The 12,627-nt window shown below is 56.0% G+C and overlaps 1 protein-coding gene across 1 annotated transcript in view; it reads left to right on the forward strand.

The window, feature by feature from the left end:
- LOC143962444 (neuralized-like protein 4) overlaps window positions 1-12,627 on the forward strand; it is a gene marked incomplete in the record, with an annotated part of 104,342 nt that overhangs the window by 2,547 nt on the left and 89,168 nt on the right. The window contains 6 exon segments of the mRNA XM_077471717.1: window positions 1-382; window positions 2,614-2,679; window positions 3,387-3,661; window positions 3,740-3,851; window positions 4,081-4,169; window positions 10,922-10,994. Coding sequence (XP_077327843.1) covers window positions 1-382; window positions 2,614-2,679; window positions 3,387-3,661; window positions 3,740-3,851; window positions 4,081-4,169; window positions 10,922-10,994 — 997 coding nt within the window.

Genomic DNA, 12,627 nt, shown 5'->3' on the forward strand with positions numbered 1-12,627 from the left:
GGGCTGACCTCACAAGACCCCTCTCTCCTGGACTTCCCCAGCAGTGCCACGGGTCTGAAGGGCGGCTCGTGGATTGTGTCGGGCTGCTCGGTGCTGGAAGATGGGCGCTCCATCATGGAGGAGTACGGACAGGATCTGGATCAGTTGGGTGAGGGGGATCGGGTGGGAGTTCAGCGCACTCTGTCCGGAGAGCTCCACCTATGGGTGAACGGAAGAGACTGCGGGGTCGCTGCCAGCGGGATCCCCCCAGGAGTGTGGGCCGTGGTGGACCTGTACGGGAAATGTACTCAGATCACCGCCTTGTCTTGTCAGCCTCCCCCACATGAGAACGACGAAGAGGAAGAAGAGGAGGAGGAGGAGGAAGGGGAGGAGAACAGTGCAGGTGAGGAGTCCCCCCTTTATTAGATAAATATCTTCGTAGGTCACCCCAAAATATCATCTACATGACGGAACACGAGGTGCACCCCATTGCATGGAAGTACCGGAACCAGCCCTCCGGCCCCTCCCCCCATGACTTCCATAACACAGAAAGAACACGCCCCCTCTGGGTGAGCCCTAAAGAAGAACTCTTCTATGTAATCCCCTGCATGTAGCTACTCGTCCCGTCCTGGATCAGCCACGCCCCTGATCATGTGACTGGACCCGTCAGTGTGTGTGTGTGTGTGTGTGTCTGATCATGTGACTGGACCCGTCAGTGTGTGTGTGTGTGTGTGTGTGTGTGTGTGTGTCTGATCATGGGACTAGACCTGTGTGTGTGTGTGTGTGATCACGTGACTGGACCCGTCCATGTGTGTGATCACGTGACTGGACCTGTCTGTGTATCTGATCACGTGACTGGACCCGTCAGTGCGTGTGTCTGATCACGTGACTGGACCCGTCCGTGTGTGTGATTACGTGTGTGTATCTGATCATGTGACTGGACCAGTGTGTGTGTCTCTGATCATGTGACTGGACCCGTCGGTGTGCGTGTGTCTCTGATCATGTGATTGGACCCGTCCGTGTGTGTGATCACGTGACTGGACCCGTCTGCATGTGTGTGTATCTGATCATGTGACTGGACCCGTCAGTGTGTGTGTCTGATCACGTGACTAGACCCGTCCATGTGTCTGATCACGTGACTAGACCCGTCCATGTGTGTGATCACGTGACTGGACCCGTGTGTGTGTCTGATCATGTGTGTGTATCTGATCATGTGACTGGACCCGTCAGTGTGCGTGTGTCTCTGATCACGTGATTGGACCCGTCCGTGTGTGTGATCACGTGACTGGACCCGTCTGCATGTGTGTGTATCTGATCATGTGACTGGACCCGTCAGTGCGTGTGTCTGATCACGTGACTGGACCCGTTCGTGTGTGTGATCATGTGTGTGTATCTGATCATGTGACTGGACCCGTCAGTGTGCGTGTCTCTGATCATGTGACTGGACCCGTCAGTGTGCGTGTCTCTGATCATGTGACTGGACCCGTCCGTGTGTGTGTGTGTGTCTGATCATGTGACTGGACCCGTGTGTGTGTGTGTGTCTGATCACGTGACTGGACCCGTCCATGTGTGTCTGGACCCGTCCGTGTGTGTGTGTGATCACGTGACTGGACCCGTCCGTGTGTCTGATCATGTGACTGGACCCGTCAGTGTGCGTGTGTCTCTGATCACGTGATTGGACCCGTCTGCATGTGTGTGTATCTGATCATGTGACTGGACCCGTCAGTGCGTGTGTCTGATCACGTGACTGGACCCGTCAGTGCGTGTGTCTGATCTCGTGACTGGACCCGTTCGTGTGTGTGATCATGTGTGTGTATCTGATCATGTGACTGGACCCGTCAGTGTGCGCGTCTCTGATCATGTGACTGGACCCGTCAGTGTGCGTGTCTCTGATCATGTGACTGGACCCGTCAGTGTGCGTGTCTCTGATCATGTGACTGGACCCGTCAGTGTGCGTGTCTCTGATCATGTGACTGGACCCGTCAGTGTGCGTGTCTCTGATCATGTGACTGGACCCGTCCGTGTGTGTCTGATCATGTGACTGGACCCGTCCGTGTGTGTCTGATCATGTGACTGGACACGTCCGTGTGTGTCTGATCATGTGACTGGACCCGTCCGTGTGTGTGTGTGATCACGTGACTGGACCCGTCCATGTGTGTCTGGACCCGTCCGTGTGTGTGTGTGATCACGTGACTGGATCCATGTGTGTCTGATCACGTGACTGGACCCGTCCGTGTGTGTGTGTGTGTGTGTCTGATCATGTGACTGGACCCGTGTGTGTCTGATCACGTGACTGGACCCGTCCGTCCGTGTGTGTTTGTCTGATCACGTGACTGGACCCATCCGTGTGTGTGTGTCTGATCATGTGACTGGACCCGTCCCATTTGTGTCTGATCATGTGACTGGACCATCCGTCCGTGTGTGTGATCATGTGACTGGACCCGTGTGTGTGTCTTTGATCACGTAACTGGACCCGTCGTCCTCATGTGTCTGATCACATGACCCATTTCTCCACCACCCTCTTCATTCTCTCTGTATGTCTCACCCCCCCCCCCCCCGTTTCACCTTGGTCTCACCCCTTCTCTCCTCTGCCCTCTCCCCCCCCCCTGTTTCTCATTCTCTCCCTTTGTCTAGGTTCCCTGGTCTCTGCTGGACATCCTCGTCCTGATAAGTTCCCCAGTAGTCTGGACACAGAGAACGGTCAGTTTTGGGGTGTGGGGAACACCGAGAATTGTCAGTTTTGGCACACTGGGGGGGGTGCTGTAATCTGGGGGGTTCTTCTAGTGGTGTGGGAAAGCGCACTGTCGGGAGGGGAGGGGAGGGTTTGCACTGCCATGGTTGGGGGGGGGGGGGGAGGTTTCTCTGTCACGGTTGGGTGGGGGGGGAGGTTTCTCTGTCACGGTTGGGTGGGGGGGGAGGTTGCTCTGTCATGGTCGGGTGGGGGGGGGGGGAGGTTTCTCTGTCACGGTCGGGTGGGGGGGGTTTCTCTGTCACGGTCGGGTGGGGGGGTTGCTCTGTCACGGTCGGGTGGGGAGGGGGAGGTTGCTCTGTCGGGTGGGGGGAGGTTGCTTTGTCACGGTCGGGTGGGGGGGGGGGGTTGCTCTGTCACGGTCGGGTGGGGGGGGGTTTCTCTGTCACGGTCGGGTGGGGAGGGGGAGGTTGCTTTGTCACGGTCGGGTGGGGGGGGTTGCTCTGTCACGGACGGGTGGGGGGGGGGTTGCTCTGTCACGGTCGGGTGGGGAGGGGGAGGTTGCTCTGTCGGGTGGGGGGAGGTTGCTTTGTCACGGTCGGGTGGGGGGGGGGTTGCTCTGTCATGGTCGGGGGGTGTTTCTCTGTGACGGGGGTGGGGGGGATGTCCACCTAGTGGTCGGAGTTCACACTCTCTCTCTGCTTCCTGCGTTCTCCAGGGTTCCCCAGCACAGAGCTCCCGGCGGTGGTCAGTAACGCCATCTTGTCGGCCTATCACGGGAGTCTCCTGAGCGTCAATCTGGGCTCTCCTCCCCCTTCCGCTGACCAGTCTCCGCCCACCTCCAATGACGCTCTGCTCTTCCATGAGAAGTGCGGCACGCTCATCAAGCTCAGTAACGGCAACAAGACGGCGGAGAGGAGGCGGCCTCTGGATGAGTTCAACAATGGCGTGGTGATGACCAATCGGCCACTGAAGGACGGGGAGATGTTTGAGGTGAGGGTGGTGCCACTCGCTGGTCGTCTTCCTGGTGTGCCGCACTGTGCCAACGTTCAATGTCCTTCCCATCCACAGATCCGCATCGATAAGCTGGTGGATAAATGGTCGGGGTCCATTGAAATCGGTGTCACAACCCACAATCCCAACAGCCTGGAGTACCCTGCTACCATGACCAACCTGAGATCAGGTGAGACCCTTACCCCACTGGAGATGAAGGTCCGCCCCCAGAGGGAGGGCCATTCCTGACCCCTCTTATGGTCTTCTTCCTAAACCCTGCTATTCTGATCCCCCCCCCCCCTTAATGGATGGCAGGCACCTCCTGGGCCTGAGGGGGGTATCCTTCTCTGACCCCTCTTCTAATGTATGATAGCCTACTGTGTCTGATCCGGTGGTTTCCATTTCTCTTCTCCTGGCAGGGACCATCATGATGAGCGGCTGTGGGATTCTGACTAACGGGAAGGGGACACGAAGGGAGTACTGTGAGTTCAGCCTGGACGAGCTGCAGGTCAGGAACCAATCATTGTGTCTTTATTGTTGTGGTTTGACCTATGACCTGTGCATGTATGGTGTGTTCAACTCCTCCAAGAAGACACATCTGCAAGGTTGCCCGGTGTCTGGGGAGAAGGCCCCTACTGTCTAGGAGAAAGTCCCTCCCATCCCTTCTGGTGTCTGGGGAGGAGGCCCCTACTGTCTAGGAGAAAGTCCCTCCCATCCCTTCTGGTGTCTGGGGAGAAAGTCCCCTACTGTCTAGGAGAAAGTCCCTCCCATCCCTTCTGGTGTCTGGGGAGAAGGCCCCTACTGTCTAGGAGAAAGTCCCTCACCTCCCTTCTGGTGTCTGAGGAGAAGGCCCCTACTGTCTAGGAGAAAGTCCCTCCCATCCCTTCTGGTGTCTGGGGAGAAAGTCCCCTACTGTCTAGGAGAAAGTCCCTCACCTCCCTTCTGGTGTCTGAGGAGAAGGCCCCTACTGTCTAGGAGAAAGTCCCTCCCATCCCTTCTGGTGTCTGGGGAGAAAGTCCCCTACTGTCTAGGAGAAAGTCCCTCCCATCCCTTCTGGTGTCTGGGGAGAAGGCACCTACTGGCTAGGAGAAAGTCCCTCACCTCCCCCCCAGTGTCTGGGGAGAAGGCCCCTACTGTCTAGGAGAAAGTCCCTCCCCTCCCTTCTGGTGTCTGGGGAGGAGGCCCCTACTGTCTAGGAGAAAGTCCCTCCCCTCCCTTCTGGTGTCTGGGGAGGAGGCCCCTACTGTCTAGGAGAAAGACCCTCCCCTCCCTTCTGGTGTCTGGGGAGAAGGCCCCTACTGTCTAGGAGAAAGTCCCTCCCCTCCCTTCTGGTGTCTGGGGAGAAGGCCCCTACTGTCTAGGAGAAAGTCCCTCCCCTCCCTTCCTGTGTCTGGGGAGGAGGCCCCTACTGTCTAGGAGAAAGTCCCTCACCTCCCTTCTGGTGTCTGGGGAGAAGGCCCCTACTGTCTAGGAGAAAGTCCCTCCCCTCCCTTCTGGTTTCTGGGGAGAAGGCCCCTACTGTCTAGGAGAAAGTCCCTCCCCTCCCTTCTGGTGTCTGAGGAGAAGGCCCCTACTGTCTAGGAGAAAGTCCCTCCCCTCCCTTCCTGTGTCTGGGGAGGAGGCCCCTACTGTCTAGGAGAAAGTCCCTCCCCTCCCTTCTGGTGTCTGGGGAGGAGGCCCCTACTGTCTAGGAGAAAGTCCCTCCCATCCCTTCCGGTGTCTGGGGAGGAGGCCCCTACTGTCTAGGAGAAAGTCCCTCCCCTCCCTTCCGGTGTCTGGGGAGGAGGCCCCTACTGTCTAGGAGAAAGTCCCTCCCCTCCCTTCTGGTGTCTGGGGAGGAGGCCCCTACTGTCTAGGAGAAAGTCCCTCCCATCCCTTCCGGTGTCTGGGGAGGAGGCCCCTACTGTCTAGGAGAAAGTCCCTCACCTCCCTTCCGGTGTCTGGGGAGAAGGCCCCTACTGTCTAGGAGAAAGTCCCTCCCATCCCTTCTGGTGTCTGGGGAGAAAGTCCCCTACTGTCTAGGAGAAAGTCCCTCCCATCCCTTCTGGTGTCTGGGGAGAAGGCACCTACTGGCTAGGAGAAAGTCCCTCACCTCCCCCCCAGTGTCTGGGGAGAAGGCCCCTACTGTCTAGGAGAAAGTCCCTCCCCTCCCTTCTGGTGTCTGGGGAGGAGGCCCCTACTGTCTAGGAGAAAGTCCCTCCCCTCCCTTCTGGTGTCTGGGGAGGAGGTCCCTACTGTCTAGGAGAAAGTCCCTCCCCTCCCTTCTGGTGTCTGGGGAGAAGGCCCCTACTGTCTAGGAGAAAGTCCCTCCCAACCCTTCCTGTGTCTGGGGAGAAGGCCCCTACTGTCTAGGAGAAAGTCCCTCCCCTCCCTTCTGGTGTCTGGGGAGAAGGCCCCTACTGTCTAGGAGAAAGTCCCTCCCCTCCCTTCTGGTGTCTGGGGAGAAGGCCCCTACTGTCTAGGAGAAAGTCCCTCCCCTCCCTTCCTGTGTCTGGGGAGGAGGCCCCTACTGTCTAGGAGAAAGTCCCTCCCCTCCCTTCTGGTGTCTGGGGAGGAGGCCCCTACTGTCTAGGAGAAAGTCCCTCCCATCCCTTCCGGTGTCTGGGGAGGAGGCCCCTACTGTCTAGGAGAAAGTCCCTCACCTCCCTTCCGGTGTCTGGGGAGGAGGCCCCTACTGTCTAGGAGAAAGTCCCTCCCCTCCCTTCTGGTGTCTGGGGAGGAGGCCCCTACTGTCTAGGAGAAAGTCCCTCCCATCCCTTCCGGTGTCTGGGGAGGAGGCCCCTACTGTCTAGGAGAAAGTCCCTCACCTCCCTTCCGGTGTCTGGGGAGAAGGCCCCTACTGTCTAGGAGAAAGTCCCTCCCATCCCTTCTGGTGTCTGGGGAGAAAGTCCCCTACTGTCTAGGAGAAAGTCCCTCCCATCCCTTCTGGTGTCTGGGGAGAAGGCACCTACTGGCTAGGAGAAAGTCCCTCACCTCCCCCCCAGTGTCTGGGGAGAAGGCCCCTACTGTCTAGGAGAAAGTCCCTCCCCTCCCTTCTGGTGTCTGGGGAGGAGGCCCCTACTGTCTAGGAGAAAGTCCCTCCCCTCCCTTCTGGTGTCTGGGGAGGAGGTCCCTACTGTCTAGGAGAAAGTCCCTCCCCTCCCTTCTGGTGTCTGGGGAGAAGGCCCCTACTGTCTAGGAGAAAGTCCCTCCCAACCCTTCCTGTGTCTGGGGAGAAGGCCCCTACTGTCTAGGAGAAAGTCCCTCCCCTCCCTTCTGGTGTCTGGGGAGAAGGCCCCTACTGTCTAGGAGAAAGTCCCTCCCCTCCCTTCTGGTGTCTGGGGAGAAGGCCCCTACTGTCTAGGAGAAAGTCCCTCCCCTCCCTTCCTGTGTCTGGGGAGGAGGCCCCTACTGTCTAGGAGAAAGTCCCTCCCCTCCCTTCTGGTGTCTGGGGAGGAGGCCCCTACTGTCTAGGAGAAAGTCCCTCCCCTCCCTTCTGGTGTCTGGGGAGGAGGCCCCTACTGTCTAGGAGAAAGTCCCTCCCCTCCCTTCTGGTGTCTGGGGAGGAGGTCCCTACTGTCTAGGAGAAAGTCCCTCCCCTCCCTTCTGGTGTCTGGGGAGAAGGCCCCTACTGTCTAGGAGAAAGTCCCTCCCAACCCTTCCTGTGTCTGGGGAGAAGGCCCCTACTGTCTAGGAGAAAGTCCCTCCCCTCCCTTCTGGTGTCTGGGGAGAAGGCCCCTACTGTCTAGGAGAAAGTCCCTCCCCTCCCTTCTGGTGTCTGGGGAGAAGGCCCCTACTGTCTAGGAGAAAGTCCCTCCCCTCCCTTCCTGTGTCTGGGGAGGAGGCCCCTACTGTCTAGGAGAAAGTCCCTCCCCTCCCTTCTGGTGTCTGGGGAGGAGGCCCCTACTGTCTAGGAGAAAGTCCCTCCCATCCCTTCCGGTGTCTGGGGAGGAGGCCCCTACTGTCTAGGAGAAAGTCCCTCACCTCCCTTCCGGTGTCTGGGGAGGAGGCCCCTACTGTCTCGGAGAAAGTCCCTCCCCTCCCTTCCTGTGTCTGGGGAGAAGGCCCCTACTGTCTAGGAGAAAGTCCCTCCCCTCCCTTCTGGTGTCTGGGGAGAAGGCCCCTACTGTCTAGGAGAAAGTCCCTCCCCTCCCTTCTGGTGTCTGAGGAGAAGGCCCCTACTGTCTAGGAGAAAGTCCCTCCCATCCCTTCCGGTGTCTGGGGAGGAGGCCCCTACTGTCTAGGAGAAAGTCCCTCCCATCCCTTCCGGTGTCTGGGGAGGAGGCCCCTACTGTCTAGGAGAAAGTCCCTCCTATCCCTTCTGGTGTCTGGGGAGAAGGCCCCTACTGTCTAGGAGAAAGTCCCTCCCCTCCCTTCCGGTGTCTGGGGAGGAGGCCCCTACTGTCTAGGAGAAAGTCCCTCCCCTCCCTTCCGGTGTCTGGGGAGGAGGTCCCTACTGTCTCAGAGAAAGTCCCTCCCATCCCTTCCGGTGTCTGGGGAGGAGGTCCCTACTGTCTAGGAGAAAGTCCTTCCCATCCCTTCCGGTGTCTGGGGAGGAGGCCCCTACTGTCTAGGAGAAAGTCCCTCACCTCCCTTCCGGTGTCTGGGGAGGAGGCCCCTACTGTCTAGGAGAAAGTCCCTTCCGGTGTCTGGGGAGAAGGCCCCTACTGTCTAGGAGAAAGTCCCTTCTGGTGTCTGGGGAGAAGGCCCCTACTGGCTAGGAGAAAGTCCCTCACCTCCCCCCCAGTGTCTGGGGAGAAGGCCCCTACTGTCTAGGAGAAAGTCCCTCCCCTCCCTTCTGGTGTCTGGGGAGGAGGCCCCTACTGTCTAGGAGAAAGTCCCTCCCCTCCCTTCTGGTGTCTGGGGAGGAGGTCCCTACTGTCTAGGAGAAAGTCCCTCCCATCCCTTCTGGTGTCTGGGGAGGAGGTCCCTACTGTCTAGGAGAAAGTCCTTCCCATCCCTTCCGGTGTCTGGGGAGGAGGTCCCTACTGTCTAGGAGAAAGTCCCTCCCCTCCCTTCTGGTGTCTGGGGAGGAGGCCCCTACTGTCTAGGAGAAAGTCCCTCCCCTCCCTTCCGGTGTCTGGGGAGGAGGCCCCTACTGTCTAGGAGAAAGTCCCTCCCCTCCCTTCTGGTGTCTGGGGAGGAGGCCCCTACTGTCTAGGAGAAAGTCCCTCCCCTCCCTTCTGGTGTCTGGGGAGGAGGCCCCTACTGTCTAGGAGAAAGTCCCTCCCCTCCCTTCTGGTGTCTGGGGAGGAGGTCCCTACTGTCTAGGAGAAAGTCCCTCCCATCCCTTCTGGTGTCTGGGGAGGAGGTCCCTACTGTCTAGGAGAAAGTCCTTCCCATCCCTTCCGGTGTCTGGGGAGGAGGTCCCTACTGTCTAGGAGAAAGTCCCTCCCCTCCCTTCTGGTGTCTGGGGAGGAGGCCCCTACTGTCTAGGAGAAAGTCCCTCCCCTCCCTTCTGGTGTCTGGGGAGGAGGCCCCTACTGTCTAGGAGAAAGTCCCTCCCCTCCCTTCTGGTGTCTGGGGAGGAGGTCCCTACTGTCTAGGAGAAAGTCCCTCCCCTCCCTTCTGGTGTCTGGGGAGGAGGTCCCTACTGTCTAGGAGAAAGTCCCTCCCCTCCCTTCCGGTGTCTGGGGAGGAGGTCCCTACTGTCTAGGAGAAAGTCCTTCCCATCCCTTCCGGTGTCTGGGGAGGAGGTCCCTACTGTCTAGGAGAAAGTCCCTCCCATCCCTTCCGGTGTCTGGGGAGGAGGTCCCTACTGTCTAGGAGAAAGTCCTTCCCATCCCTTCCGGTGTCTGGGGAGGAGGTCCCTACTGTCTAGGAGAAAGTCCTTCCCCTCCCTTCCGGTGTCTGGGGAGAAGGCCCCTACTGTCTAGGAGAAAGTCCCTCACCTCCCTTCTGGTTTCTGGGGAGAAGGCCCCTACTGTCTAGGAGAAAGTCCCTTCCGGTGTCTGGGGAGAAGGCCCCTACTGTCTAGGAGAAAGTCCCTTCTGGTGTCTGGGGAGAAGGCCCCTACTGGCTAGGAGAAAGTCCCTCACCTCCCCCCCAGTGTCTGGGGAGAAGGCCCCTACTGTCTAGGAGAAAGTCCCTCCCCTCCCTTCTGGTGTCTGGGGAGGAGGCCCCTACTGTCTAGGAGAAAGTCCCTCCCCTCCCTTCTGGTGTCTGGGGAGGAGGCCCCTACTGTCTAGGAGAAAGTCCCTCCCCTCCCTTCTGGTGTCTGGGGAGAAGGCCCCTACTGTCTAGGAGAAAGTCCCTCCCATCCCTTCCGGTGTCTGGGGAGGAGGTCCCTACTGTCTAGGAGAAAGTCCTTCCCATCCCTTCCGGTGTCTGGGGAGGAGGTCCCTACTGTCTAGGAGAAAGTCCTTCCCCCTCCCTTCCGGTGTCTGGGGAGAAGGCCCCTACTGTCTAGGAGAAAGTCCCTCACATCCCTTCCGGTGTCTGGGGAGGAGGTCCCTACTGTCTAGGAGAAAGTCCCTCCCCTCCCTTCTGGTGTCTGGGGAGGAGGCCCCTACTGTCTAGGAGAAAGTCCCTCCCCTCCCTTCTGGTGTCTGGGGAGGAGGCCCCTACTGTCTAGGAGAAAGTCCTTCCCATCCCTTCCGGTGTCTGGGGAGGAGGCCCCTACTGTCTAGGAGAAAGTCCCTCCCGTCCCTTCCGGTGTCTGGGGAGAAGGCCCCTACTGTCTAGGAGAAAGTCCCTCCCATCCCTTCCTGTGTCTGGGGAGGAGGTCCCTACTGTCTAGGAGAAAGTCCTTCCCATCCCTTCCTGTGTCTGGGGAGAAGGCCCCTACTGTCTAGGAGAAAGTCCTTCCCATCCCTTCCTGTGTCTGGGGAGAAGGCCCCTACTGTCTAGGAGAAAGTCCCTCACCTCCCTTCTGGTTTCTGGGGAGAAGGCCCCTACTGTCTAGGAGAAAGTCCCTCCCCTCCCTTCTGGTGTCTGGGGAGGAGGCCCCTACTGTCTAGGAGAAAGTCCTTCCCATCCCTTCCGGTGTCTGGGGAGGAGGTCCCTACTGTCTAGGAGAAAGTCCCTCCCCTCCCTTCTGGTGTCTGGGGAGGAGGTCCCTACTGTCTAGGAGAAAGTCCTTCCCATCCCTTCCTGTGTCTGGGGAGGAGGCCCCTACCATCCTGGTGTTGGAGAGGAAGGTCTTGGTGTGTGAGAATCGGGCACCTACTGGCTATCTTCTCTTACCGGTGGGGGGGGGGGAGGTTAACTTTGACCCCTGATATCAGGGAGGAGGGAGACTCTGTGTTGTATCCATCAATAATGGTGATTTTCTGTTATCAGGAGGGAGACCACATCGGACTCACCAGGAAATCCAGTGGAGCTCTCCATTTCTACATCAATGGCATGGACCAAGGTGAGAGCCTCTACTTCTCTATATACTGAGGTGGGGGATGGGTTGCAGGGGCGGGACTCCATCTATATAGAGTGTAGTCTGGCAGAATCCTATTGCAGCGTCAGAACAAAGGAGGAGAAAATAATCTGTCCCGAAGGAAAATGCCTGTCCACAAACGCCAGAAGTTCTCTTTATGGAGATCATGTAATAGAAATAAGAGATGATGGGTCCTCTTTATGGAGATCATGTAATAGAAATAAGAGATGACAGGTCCTCTTTATGGGGATCTCATGTAATAGAAATAAGAGATGACAGGTCCTCTTTATGGAGATCATGTAATAGAAATAAGAGATGACAGGTCCTCTTTATGGAGATCTCATGTAATAGAAATAAGAGATGACAGGTCCTCTTTATGGAGATCATGTAATAGAAATAAGAGATGACGGGTCCTCTTTATGGAGATCATGTAATAGAAATAAGAGATGATGGGTCCTCTTTATGGAGATCATGTAATAGAAATAAGAGATGACAGGTCCTCTTTATGGAGATCATGTAATAGAAATAAGAGATGACAGGTCCTCTTTATGGAGATCATGTAATAGAAATAAGAGATGATGGGTCCTCTTTATGGAGATCATGTAATAGAAATAAGAGATGACAGGTCCTCTTTATGGAGATCATGTAATAGAAATAAGAGATGACAGGTCCTCTTTATGGAGATCATGTAATAGAAATAAGAGATGATGGGTCCTCTTTATGGAGATCATGTAATAGAAATAAGAGATGACGGGTCCTCTTTATGGGGATCTCATGTAATAGAAATAAGAGATGACGGGTCCTCTTTATGGAGATCATGTAATAGAAATAAGAGATGACGGGTCCTCTTTATGGAGATCTCATGTAATAGAAATAAGAGATGACGGGTCCTCTTTATGGAGATCATGTAATAGAAATAAGAGATGACAGGTCCTCTTTATGGAGATCTCATGTAATATAAATAAGAGATGACAGGTCCTCTTTATGGGGATCATGGAATAGAAATAAGAGATGACGGGTCCTCTTTATGGGGATCTCATGTAATAGAAATAAGAGATGACAGGTCCTCTTTATGGAGATCATGTAATAGAAATAAGAGATGACAGGTCCTCTTTATGGGGATCTCATGTAATAGAAATAAGAGATGATGGGTCCTCTTTATGGAGATCTCATGTAATAGAAATAAGAGATGACGGGTCCTCTTTATGGAGATCATGTAATAGAAATAAGAGATGACAGGTCCTCTTTATGGAGATCATGTAATAGAAATAAGAGATGACGGGTCCTCTTTATGGAGATCATGTAATAGAAATAAGAGATGACGGGTCCTCTTTATGGAGATCATGTAATAGAAATAAGAGATGACAGGTCCTCTTTATGGAGATCATGTAATAGAAATAAGAGATGACGGGTCCTCTTTATGGAGATCATGTAATAGAAATAAGAGATGACGGGTCCTCTTTATGGAGATCTCATGTAATAGAAATAAGAGATGACAGGTCCTCTTTATGGAGATCATGTAATAGAAATAAGAGATGACGGGTCCTCTTTATGGAGATCATGTAATAGAAATAAGAGATGACAGGTCCTCTTTATGGGGATCTCATGTAATAGAAAT

This window comes from Lithobates pipiens, unplaced genomic scaffold (assembly GCF_037356315.1).
Source record: "Lithobates pipiens isolate NorthernLeopardFrog02 unplaced genomic scaffold, aLitPip1_a1.2 Scaffold_8, whole genome shotgun sequence".
Taxonomy (NCBI): Eukaryota; Metazoa; Chordata; class Amphibia; order Anura; family Ranidae; genus Lithobates; species Lithobates pipiens.